The sequence below is a fragment of the Strongylocentrotus purpuratus genome, unplaced genomic scaffold (assembly GCF_000002235.5).
Source record: "Strongylocentrotus purpuratus isolate Spur 01 unplaced genomic scaffold, Spur_5.0 spur5_scaffold_9, whole genome shotgun sequence".
In the NCBI taxonomy this organism is placed as follows: Eukaryota; Metazoa; Echinodermata; class Echinoidea; order Camarodonta; family Strongylocentrotidae; genus Strongylocentrotus; species Strongylocentrotus purpuratus.
The window spans coordinates 2,358,588-2,371,275 of record NW_022145615.1 but is presented as its reverse complement, the minus strand read 5'-3'; the positions used below and the strand labels follow the sequence as shown (position 1 = coordinate 2,371,275).

Genomic DNA, 12,688 nt, shown 5'->3' with positions numbered 1-12,688 from the left:
TATAGAAGCCTACATGTCAGGGCTCGGGCCCCCCCCCCCAACACAAACACACACACACACACTCATTTTTGAAAATGTATGTTAAAGAGAAATAGAAGAAAGAAAGATTATAAAGTATCAAATATGCTCATCTTGATTTAATGCCTAAAACCCCTGAGCTCCCGGGGCTACGCCCCCTGGACCCCACCATTGGCCCTACGGCGGGCCCCTGGCTGCTCATCTGACCGTAATTAAATTCCTAAAACCCCTGAGCTTACGGGGGGGCTCTGCCTCCTGGACCCCACCTAGGACCCTTGAGCGGGACCCTGATGCTCATCTGACTGTTATTTAATGCCTAAAACCCCTAAGCTTCCAGGGGCTCCGCCTCTTGACTCCCCGCCGGGTTTTTGCCCAGTTTGAAAAACGTCCCGAGGGGCCTGCGTGTAGGCTACCTTGAGAGAGTGGTGGCGGTGCAGATTTTTTCTGCCCCCCCCCCCCCCCGCCCCCTCAGAAAAAAAAGTTTTTTGCTCATTCCGCCGATGGCCATATCTTCAGCAGCTGTATAGGATGCCTTACGCAAAATAAATATCTCACCTCCAAATTCCTTTCCTCCGGATTAATTGAGACAAAAGTTTTGACAACTTCGTACAACAGGTGGAAGAAAATTGGTCCAATCAAATTCGAGCTTTAGATTTCACTCTGTGTGGTTTGCGTCGCCTGCCCATGCATGGTACGGTAACGTGCATATTGCATTGAAGTACTCTCCAGACAAATGACACGGATACTCTCAACGGACACTGCGATGAAAGTACTGATGGTTTAATGAACTTTCGCTCTTATTTTTTACATTATAACTTCTCGAGTGTGATAATTTGTTACTAAAGGAAAAAGAGAACAGTTTTCTCTTCGACAATTAGTCGCCATGGCGCGATTCTGGAGAGTTTGTGTGCTGATGCTCTCAACGTTTCTCCTCTTCGAGTCTCAAGCCGCCAGCATACCGGCGGAAGAAGAGTCCTCTTCGTCGGCGATTGAGTAAGTTCTCTCCCGCAAAGCTTGGTCCTTGGAAAAACGCTCAGCTCAGTCAGCTCAGTGAGCTTGTTATCGAGCTATTTATGTAACATAAGAGTTACCGCATCTTTGGAAATTTGGCTTTTGCTTGGTTTTGTTTGCTTGCATATGATTATGAGATGGGGAATATGTGATGTCTTAACTATTGTTGTTGTATAACCAATTTGAACTGAATATTGAGAAGCAAAGACTATGAAGTGGTTCACTTTCTTTCTCTTTCTCAGTTAGACATATGATGTAATTGTATTAAATGAGCATTATCTATCATACACGTTATACATTCACTTTATTCTCAACTATAAATGTTAAGTTTTTACAAATTTTCATTAATTTTAGTCTTACTGTTCCCAACATTTTGGACAGTGGTGTCCTTCCAGCTCCTTAACACTCAAATTATCAAATAACTATCTTATTGCCTCGTGGTTAATAATATGCTGAAGGAGTGAAGGAAATTTAAATCTTACACATCAGCATCAGTATACGGAAGTGTGAGGTGATCCTGTTGAAACTTCTGGTTGTTTCGTTGAGTGGTACTTCGTTCAAATAAACATGTGGCATTTTTCTTTGAATTTTAATGATTTTCTGTAATGTTATGTGACTTTACCCATCAGTTTACTACTTAGTTTATATACAAATGTATTATTTAATAGTTGTGTGTATTTCATTTTTGGAATAATGATTTGTTGAATAGAATTGTATAAGTATGTACTCAAAATGGAAGAAGAAGTATACAAATTTTGTGTACAATTGAAAGGTCCATCTTGCTCCAAATGTTCAGCAACTATAGATGGTAACTCAACAAAGAAGAAGCAAGGGAAGAAAGGAGAATAAAGAAAGAAGAAAAATAAGAAGAAAACAATAAAAAACAAGAATATGAAGAAAAAGAAGAGGGGAAATGAAGGAGAAAGAGAAGAAGAAACCATGTGGTCCATTTTCTACACTTAATGAATTCCTAATTACAAGCCTAGATGAAATATTGTACCTGTATCTGTAATAGCTGTACATGTATGTGCCCCGTAACTAACACTAAAACTAGCCTGAAACCTGGTAACAACCCACTAATAATACCACCATGCTTTTATAGCACATATCACTGCCATTGCGTCTCTATGTGGTATTGTGCTCCATTCATAACCAGATATCCTTGATGAAATACAACCGGGGCCAAATATAGGTCACCTACATCTATGTATCCCTCCTTTTTGTTTCCAGATGTTCCAACAAGCGACTGATTTCTAAATCTAATCAAATCAAAAGAACAGTACTTTCACTTTCTTTAGAATAACAGGATGGAGTCAAATTGCAAGGATATTTCCATTTTTCCACAGGGCTCAGGATGGAGAGATAAAAGTTTAGGATGCATTTATTAAAATTAATTAATCCTTTCGATACTTTTATTGCCTATTTTGTAAACTGTGTCAACATGTGTTCCAAATTGTATAGATGTGTACAAAATCACAAATAGAATTTCATCATTTTCATGACAAAGTATTTTTCTTTTATAAAAAAATGGCAACGAAAAACACACATACTAAAGCTTTTCGTCTTGTCCTTATAAGAGTTAATTGCAAGAATGAACTGAAAGCCGAAATTATATAATATAAGCAGAAGCTAAAGCTGTTCCTTTAGGTTCCACTTAGACATAAATAAAGGATACATTTCACATCCAGTTGGTGACGTTCATCTAGCTCTTTCGAAGATAAACAAAATATATGCAGACAGGAATACAAAGGAAATAAAATCAGTGATGACAACATCCGGAAAAGCTATCAAAAAGATCTCCTACATGTACATGTTGCAATATATGCGGCCCACATATTTAGGGAATTTGATGGTAAAGCCAGAATGACATCCTAAGAAAAGGCATCCTTGTTTCTCCAAGGCATTTTCATTGTGTCCCGTGCTGCGTCTCTGTACTTAGCATGTAATAGGACTTAACCTCCGACCCACGATCTCAAGATTGTCCGTAATCTAATTTCTGATAGCCATTAGCTAAATAGAGATGGCAGCATGGCAGATGCGTTGTCATGACGTTGTTCGATCCGCGGTTTCGGGACCAGACTCATTGAAAGATCATCTGGTCAAGGGTACACAAACTTCATTGTTGTCCTCGATTCCGGGACCTTTTTGGCTGTGATTCTAATCATGAAAAGAGGATACTCAGGCAAGATATGAAGATGGACTCTTTCAGCCCCTCCCAAGTACATGTATATGTACTTGATGAAATGTGGGGTAAAAAAGAAAATACAACTTGAAAGAATACTTTGTTGATGCAATATAACATGTACAAGATTCTAATTTTAGGGAGTCACTTCAAGAATCTTGTCAAGGGGTACCTGCTACATTTCTTGACTGCTTACAAATATATATTTAAAAAAAAAAAATTAAGGGGGGGGGGGGGGTAATTGTCAATCTGTGACAGTCATTCTTTAATATATGTGTGCTAAGTCCTGGTATTAACTATGAAGTGCTGTTCTCTCATCGTCAACATACACAAGTATTTGTTTATGAAAGGTATAATTTTATGAATTGGAATGCTGGAATACAGTATGTTTCGTAAATGTTCAGATATCTTGGTTCATGTTGACAAGCCTGCTGAGAGAGACTTGAACTGTAGAGATGCAAATAGGATGAATCGAGGGATCATTGTACAATAAAATAGTACCCCAGGGAAGTGACACTCATGACCTCATGTTTCTTCCACTTTAAACTTGAATTTGACAAATACAGAAAACAGCAAATCTATCCCTTCTCGACTTAAACACGTTGGTATCATGCCAACTTGTTTTCCGGTCTACAATGTGTTGTGTAATGGTCCAAAACCATGTAAGCCTTAATTGTGCTTGTTATAAGAAGTTTAAAGGGATTTTGATGTTATTTTAAACTTCTACACATCTCAGCATTTACAATTTTGTTCAATAATGTTGTCCATGTAAGTGTACATGTAACATTGCTGCTCTTTGTAACTTACCTGTACATGTATATTACCGTAAATGTTTTATGTAACATATACCAATACATTTTAGAGATATGATAACAAAAATGTATGCTGTATTGAATGAGTCATTTGAGTTTAAATTGTTTATCTTTTATAATTCTATCATCTTCAGGAACTAGTGATAGCGTAGTATTGTATTAGAAAGATTAGTGTTAAATATGTTAAGGCATATAGACTTACATTAATTAGCAATGAAAGTTGATTCTTCTAAACCACTATATAATACAGCTACTTGGATAAATTCAATTCCCACATGGAACTCCATGTATGTGACCACCTTTAATAGTAGTAAGGTATTAATGAATTTGGTTGTGTCAGTGAATATTAAGCATATCTACATCTACCAAACATTGATGAGGTCAAATGTAGAGGAGAACATTTTGTTGTAGCACTGGATCATGAACTTTGATTAATTCTTACCAGATGTTGGAGCTAGGCTGTGCGTGGAAAGTCTGTTGCTGCCATGACCACTTTGAAAACATTGGATGAAACCTGACAATCCTCATTACGATGTTGGTTACTTTTCATTGCAGTCTGACCCGAGCTTAAAATAATGAGTTTCTTTTAAGTGGAAAAGGAAAAAATATGATCTACATGTTTAGGGAGGAAAAGTAATTCACTAGCATAAATTTTAGGTTTATCTCTGCTAAGCTATTTATAGGAGACATACATAAAGAGAGGAAATAACTTTTAAATAATTTGTGAAAGAAATACATTAGTGTGTATCTTTGCTACCCCGCCCCCCCCCCCTCCAAGAACCAACAGCACAATATAATTCAAATTCAAACTCTATTGATTTGAATCCAGATAGGATCATTCTCAAACATAGGTTTGTTGGATTTATTGTCTGGCCTGCTTGCTTGACTTAGGCTGCGTTCATGCTTAAATTTTGAAGGCAGAATGAGCGATTTGTAACGCTCATCGTAAACGCTCATCGTAATCGCAGTTCCACGGTGCACTGTTCATGCTCACTTCTCCAGGCCATTCTCCTTGGGTGGCCTTCAGCTGGATTCGCAAACCTGTGTGCGCATGCTACATGTACGTAGACCCACTAGAGGTCAGTGCGTTGACCCCATTTAAACGCGTTTACAAATTGTAAACGCATCTTTTTGTGAGTTTACGATCGGCGATCGTGATCGCCGTTTTTCGGTGATTCTACAAAAGTGAGCATGAACGCAATCGTGTTTTAAACTAAACGCGTAACAGATGCCTGATTCTGGCCGTCAAAATCAAGCATGAACGCGCCCTAAGACATAAAGTATGTGCTGTTTTTCTGACATAACTGTATTGTAAACCTTGGCTAGACATTCCTTTTGCACAATAAAATAGTGGTTGAATTCATGGACCAGAGTCTCACTCATACCTGTCCATGGTGGAGAGATCTCAGTGTACATGGTATGTCACTGTCCAAGGGATGTCAGCAAGTGGCATTTGTCATGACAGTTGTGGCTTTACTACATGTACTGTAGCTGAGTGTTGACTGAACAAGACAGTCACCAGGCCTGTCCTCATCAGCTCGAGATTGCCAAATAGCCTGCTATTTTTGATTTGGGAAATAATCCTGAAGTTACAAATTATCGCGTCTTCATCAGCTCGAGACTCGACGTCGAAACTTGAAACTCGAGCTCGAGAAATTGGCTCAAGATATTTTGCTCAGTGTTCGCACATAGTGCGAGTCTTCAGGCTGGTGAAGACGCATCGGACAAAAAGCGGGATATTTTGCAAACTAACCCAAGATATCTTGAGACGATTATCTGCGAGTCTTCAGGCTGGTGAAGACGCACCGGACAAAAAGCGGGATATTTTGCAAACTAGCCCAAGATATCTTGGGATGATTATCTCGACCAAATATCCCGCTAATTACAACTTCGGGCTGATGAAGACGCACATTAACTGGATAATTTGCGATCCGGATACATGTAGTTAAAATAGTGGGCTATTTGGCAATCTTGAGCTGATGAAGCCAGGCCTAGAGAGATGGGAAGATATCTTACTCATCAGGTGTCTCCCAGTATGATGCTAATCCATCCATAGGTCACTGTCCTTTTCACAAAGTTTATTTGACCTCTAAAAGATGGATTCGTCAGTGAGTTTCAAGGTACTCCTGCCATATGGATCTTTCAGTACATGTAGCCTGATACGTAACCAGGGAAGAGTACCCTGATGTAATATTGCAATTGTGATGCAACATTGGGACCAAATTGGGGCAGCTCGGGTCAGTTTGGAACTGGGTTGTGGCCTTATTTATTATTGCTTCCCTCTAGCCACTGTTAATAGTAGGATTTATTATTGAATGAAGAAAAGGACATTTATACACATGCATGAAAAAGGGTCTTGTCAATTAACAAACTTTCCTATGTATGCCATTTCAAGCAGTTTGGAATATAGTTCTGCATTGTAAGTCACAATTCTCTTTCTTATTCAAATTTGTTCAATATGTAAGCCCACATCTATAATAAGTAGAGCAGTGCTATTTTCCTCTATGATTTTTTTTACTTGATTATGAGGATAGCTACAAACATTCCATTGACAGGTTATGAAAACACTGACAACTGAGCAAGTACCGATACATTGATTTTGTAACAGGCGAAATTGTGACTTATCAACAATCTTATGACGATGTTAAGTTACGGAAGAAGATAAACTAAAGATTATAAGAGGACAGTAATCGTCGAGAGAGTTGAACAGGTGGAAGAATGAATCTTTGTAATCAAAGTGTACTATGGAGGAAATAACTTATTTGAGCTAAGTAAATTAAAATTATTTTGCTTTAATTCAATTACCCAAACAATCTTGAATTTTATCTACATTGAAAATTGTATATGAAGCTCTAATTGTACTAGTTGCATTCTTAGTAATTTGTGCTTTTGGATAAAGGGTCAGTGACAGTTAAGTCAGATGTAGTTTAAGAAGTAGGTCTTAACCTCATATTTTATGTTCAGTCTGTCACACTATGAACATGACGGACAATGAAAGCGGACAAAATATACAGTTCCTCAGGTGTACAAAGGAACATCTCTTCACTGCTATCATGTAAAAATGTGTAGAACAGGTGTCACATGCATATTCACCTGTTCTACCGGTACACATTTTTACATAATAGCAGTGAAGGGATGTTCCTTTGTCTACCTGAGGAACTGTATATTTTGTCTGCTTTCATTGTCCGTCATGTTCATAGTGTGCCATGTTCATAGTGTCATCTTTTTCCTTACATCATGATTAGAGTTTGAGCTGTTCATGTTCCAGACTAGAATAACTCAGGCGCCAAATGTTAGCCCATTGTCCGTGGGAATGTGATTATCCCTGTGTAAAGCCCATGTGAATGAGAAACATGCAGTAGTTAGTGGGTTAATTCATCTGTGTCTGGACATTTACATTGTCAAACTTCAATGAGTATTGGGTTAGTACTTAGTAGAAATAATCTTCTATTTTGTTCAAGTATAGATCAAATAGATCAATATGCCCCATGTTTCTCTGATCTTTGTCAGGTGGTATCATTCGGGCGTTAATACCTGGCCAACGGCTTCCTGTTAAAGGTAGATAGATGACTCATCCTAGGAAAATCTGTGAGAAAAATGAAATATATAATTCTCAAACTTGAAGCAAATTTGGGTTTGTCAGCTACTCATTGATGTTGATCTCATTACACGTACAAGGGGGGGGGGGGGGGTAACCAAATGTAGTGCATACCGGTATGTCTTTGTGAAGTGCCTGTAAAGTACAAATTATTTCATTCACCTGTTACAAAGAATGCAAACTGCATACCTTTAATTGTTGCCATGTACACTTTTGTTTGTAGGACAAACATGGCTTGTCCTACCTAACAACACGTAATATATATGCACTTTGCATTCTGACTATTGAAATACAATTATTTGTTACAGGTGAATGATATATTGAGGCACTTAATGAATAAATAAATAAAAATTTGGTTACAAAAAATGGTCTATTGTAAATGGCAAGAGGGAATGTGGATTGTAATGAAAAAATTGATTCATCTTCTGTTTTGTTTATTGGATCACTCAGGAGTTGAACAAAAACATGTACTACATTTTACAGAAAAGAAGTGTATGTACATAATGTTTTTCTTCTCCAGAGCTCTTTGAGAGGAGACCAGTGGAATGTATCATAGCAGTTGCTTGAGAAAGTTTCACTTTTTAGAATAAAATCTTGAAAGGTTCCTTTAAATGTGAGCTACTTATACATCTATCTGTCTTCACGGTTGCCCTCAGACAGCCCTTCCATTATCGTGAACTAGATTGGCATGGTATGGATTTGTACATGTATGGTAATGCAGAGAGAAGTCGGAGAACTGATCTCTTTGTTACCCACCCCCTTAATACCCGAAACTTGTTCCGATGGGGCCAGCTGTATGCAGTTACTCTCAAATATTCACCGGCTGGGTTTTACGAGAGAGATTCTTGAATGAGTCACCATTTATACTTTTCCCCTGGAGTTTTGATAATCAAATTACATTTGCTGCATTGGGACAGGCTATATGGGAAACCTAGATTGAGAATTGACTGGGAAAGTTAACTTTTAGAAGATGTATAATAAGTTTTGCATTTATAGGGAATGGATGCCCTTTGATGACTTATCTTATTTTGTATGGAAGCTCATGAGAAAGTTTGACATTTTGTGGTTAAGAACTTTGCATTGAGAATGTCCTGGGACTACAGGTCCAACTGATAAAGTATACCACAAAAAGTTGAGGGAAAAATAACTTAGTTGAGTTAGATTTTTATTTAGGATATATGTATCTAAAATTTGCTTTTAACTTGAGTCAAATTTTCTGTTCAAGTGAAATCACTGATCTCTGCAAGTTATCAAAGCAGAAAAGGAAACCTTGTAACGTCCGATGTTTTACTTGTAGGAATTGTAGCTACTGTATAGACTTTAAGTTGAAGGGGACGTTCTCAAGAAGAGTAAATATATTTTTTTTAATGACAATGAAAGGGGATTCGTTTCCCCGCTCCCTGGTTTGTAGAACACTTGTGTGGTTTTACTGTGGTTTAAGGAGATATAGATACAGAGAAATCCTCTTGAAAAGCCTTTAAAGTTTATCTTTTTCATTGGAACTTTGAAGGAAGGGCCGATGATTCATCAGGGTTATATAATATAGCTTTAACAGGGTTGTGGACTTTAGTAAGAAAGAGAAATGGTTAGAAACTTGTGGGTTTTCTTCTGATAAGTACAAATAGTAGGGGATTAAAAGTGATTTAGGAAGTAACTGCATGTACTTGTTCACAATTTCATTCAACCCAAACACATTACAGATGTTATTATTACCGGTAGCTTGTCATTAAATAATGCTTCTACAAAAATTTCATTTGGAATATATATTTATTTTTTTATTTTAAATTTTTGAGTGGCCTGAGGCTAAACATATTATATTTATTTATTCATGTATGTATGGTTATATGAATGATTATTACACCTTTGTTCTTCTCTCAAGACAAAATCTTTGATTTAAGAACATTTGGGGCAATTTGCATATCATGGCTTACAGTTTGATTTTGAAACATTAAAAATGTAACATGGTTCTTTTATTCAACATCGTCCAGTCTCCAGATGATCCACTTGTAGCAGTAGAATGCTATCCACAAACTATTATTCTAATTAATAAAAAAATTAAGTATTTTTAATTTCTCTTCAGCTTCGATACTGGGTACCTGGTAGTGGGTACCTGATAGTGGCCCCCAAGATCTAAGATTTAACTAGTAGCAGTAGATCGCTACCCACAAACTATTATATCAATTAAAACAAATTATATATTTTTCATTTCTCTTCAGCTTTGACACCGGGTACCTGATCGTGGCCCCCAAGATCTAAGATTTAACTAGAAGCAGTAGATTTGCCATCTACAAATATTATTTAAATTAAAACAAATTATATATTTTCATTTCTCTTCAGCTTTGACACTGGGTACCTGATAGTGGCCCCCAAGATCTTTGTTGCAGGGAGTGTAGAGACGGTATGCATCAGTTTACAGAACATGACGGGCCCCCTCGAGGTGGCCATCAGGCTCATGGACAACTTCACAGCCATGGCTAAGCTACCAATACAGTTCATGGAGTTCAAAATGGCCTGCTATGATATTGAGGTAAAGTAGCACTTAAAAGTAGCATTCATTCATATTTAATGAGATTTACATTCAAAATATGTTAAAAATTCCATTACTTAATCAAAACATATCAAAGCATGACAAAAATGCTAACATTAAATGAATATCGAATGACATTTGCAATATGACATAGAAAATGAAACTTATTTGTAATTATGCAATGCTAAATGTTGATAAACAATCCAAGCATTTTTTGATACAAAAATCTTAAATACACTGTGAGGTCAAATTTGAAAGAAAAGGAGAAATCCACTCAAAAACAGAGCTAGTATTTGTGTGTATTACTGATTAAATGAAGAAAGAAAAAAACACAAATGCACTGTTGGAATTGAAATCGCTCTTGAATTGATATCTCGAAAGTCTTTGTGATCGTGTTTATCAAAGTCTATCTTGCTTGTCATCCATCCTTGCAGGTGCCTTCCATAGAATACGAGATGATGCATGCGACCCTGCTGGTGAAGCTGAGGAGGACACTGGTAACCCAGAGTGGTTTTGAGGTGGTGGAGAAGAGAATGGTCACTATCAATGCCGTCAATACAGAGATGTTTATAGAGACTGATAAACCAGTCTACAAGCCAGGACAAACAGGTCAGTCATGGAAATTGTAAAGGTCAATTTGGGATGGCCCTTTCCAATCTTTTTAGCAGAATTTCTTCTCTCTCTTTTTTGTGGTTGTCTTTTAAGGGGGATGAGTTTAGAGTTCCATCTCCACTTTCTTTAAAAAAACCAGTTCATTAATTTATTGGGGGAGGAGAGAAAGTAGGCCAATGTTTAGGTGGGATGATGGTGGAGAGTTAGATTGGTGATAGCACTATGAACATGACTGACAAAGAAAGCGGACAAAATATACAGTTCCTTAGGTAGACAAAGGAACATCCCTTCACTGCTATTATGTAAAAATTTGTAGAACAGGTGTCACATGCATATTCACCTTTTTACATAATAGCAGTGAAGGGATGTTCCTTTGTCTACCTGAGGAACTGTATATTTTGTCCGCTTTCTTTGTCTGTCATATTCATAGTGTAGTCTAATCTGCATCTGCAGGTCATACATGTACTGACATTTTGAATCTAACAGAATTCTCATATTAAATAATTAAACTGGGTCAAGCTTATAAAGCCCAACTGCACTACGTATAGCTACATGTACTTGCTCCCTCTATATAGCAAACAATGCCTAATGGGTGCCTGTTGGTTTCCCATGATCCTCTTTGTCTTATGTGAATTGAGAGCTGATTTGATGAGATAACCACCTGTCAGTGACCTTGCAGGGAGGCCTAATCCCCCCTGGCCAAACTAGTACAGACGGGCTTTAAACCAGTGTGCAGGGCTTGATGCTAACAGGTGCCCGAATCACATGGGCGCCCAAATCCAAGTCCGGACCCCCATTATTTCAAAACATTTATATAGGACTCATGCGCCCAGCATCTAAAAATTTAAATCCAAACCCCCCTTCAAAAAAGGTTAGTGTAGAACCCCGCAGTATTGCAGTACATTCTTACAGTAAAAGCTGTAGACCAGTGATGAAACCAAAGTAAATTTAGTCTTCATGTACATCACATCCAGTTCAGACTTTGCTTTATGTTTTTACATAATAACACCCTTAAATGTTAATATGGGTTTGTGTGTGCAGACCATTGGATTCTGCAGTGAGTATTGACAAAAACTATTGATCTTAAAGTAAACCTAACCCCAAAGAATATGTGTAGGTATTCTGACAAATGAGATGTATTCCGGCCCTTTGATGTATAATATTCCTTACGAAAATGTACAAGAGATATATAAATGAAGATATTCCTGGCATGATGTGATGCCTTTCAGCATGATATGGGCGCAGCCATTATCTTGAAAATATGACGTACCAGTTGAAGTTGTACATGTATCATGCACCAAGCTTTAGTTGTAAAGAATTTTTAAATCAATAACGAAACCTCTACTTTACGATGAGGAAAACTGATAACAGAGAAGAATAGAAGATAGAAATTATATCTGGTGAAAAATAAATAACAGGGGAACAATTGTAACTCAATTAATGTATAAATACTACACTATAACAGTTGACAAATCTATTTAATTTATGAGAAACCTTCACTGCAGAAGAGCACCAACTTATTTATGCAATTTGCGTTCTGGCAATTGTAATACAAAGGATAATAGCATTAGCAGGTGAATGAAATGCTTCATCACCACACACGTCTGGGAAGGAAACATCCATAAATTGGAATACATTAACTTGATAAACGACTTCGTATAGTACGTCACGTTTTCAAAAAATGGTGATGCCCATGTCGTGCTGAGAAACTGTCATTAATCTTGCTTCATACCTCTCTCATACACTTTGATTGGGAATCTTGTAGATTAATGGGCAATGATATAATAAATCTCTCAGAATAAGTAAAGTTATTTCTTAGGGCTCGGTTTCCTTTAACTGCCCTGTGAAAGAGCAGTGATTAGTGGGTTGTTCAGGTGACAAATCCTTGTCCAATCCTCTTAGCATCTTCTGTACATGTTCATCAGTTA

The 12,688-nt window shown here is 37.4% G+C and overlaps 1 protein-coding gene across 10 annotated transcripts in view; it reads left to right on the top strand.

Annotated features, from left to right (window-relative positions):
* Window positions 1-732: 732 nt before the first annotated feature.
* The window catches only part of LOC757285, a 113,201-nt gene continuing 101,245 nt past the window's right edge, over window positions 733-12,688 (top strand). For 5 of the 10 annotated variants that reach the window (XM_030977021.1, XM_030977022.1, XM_030977018.1 and 2 more), the window contains exons 1-3: window positions 734-1,011; window positions 9,959-10,148; window positions 10,583-10,757. In XM_030977021.1, coding sequence (XP_030832881.1) covers window positions 902-1,011; window positions 9,959-10,148; window positions 10,583-10,757 — 475 coding nt within the window. In that variant the 5' untranslated portion in view covers window positions 734-901. Of the gene's footprint in view, window positions 1,012-9,958; window positions 10,149-10,582; window positions 10,758-12,688 lie in introns of all 10 variants that reach the window. The other 5 variants (XM_030977014.1, XM_030977015.1, XM_030977013.1 and 2 more) reach the window with 2 other exon arrangements.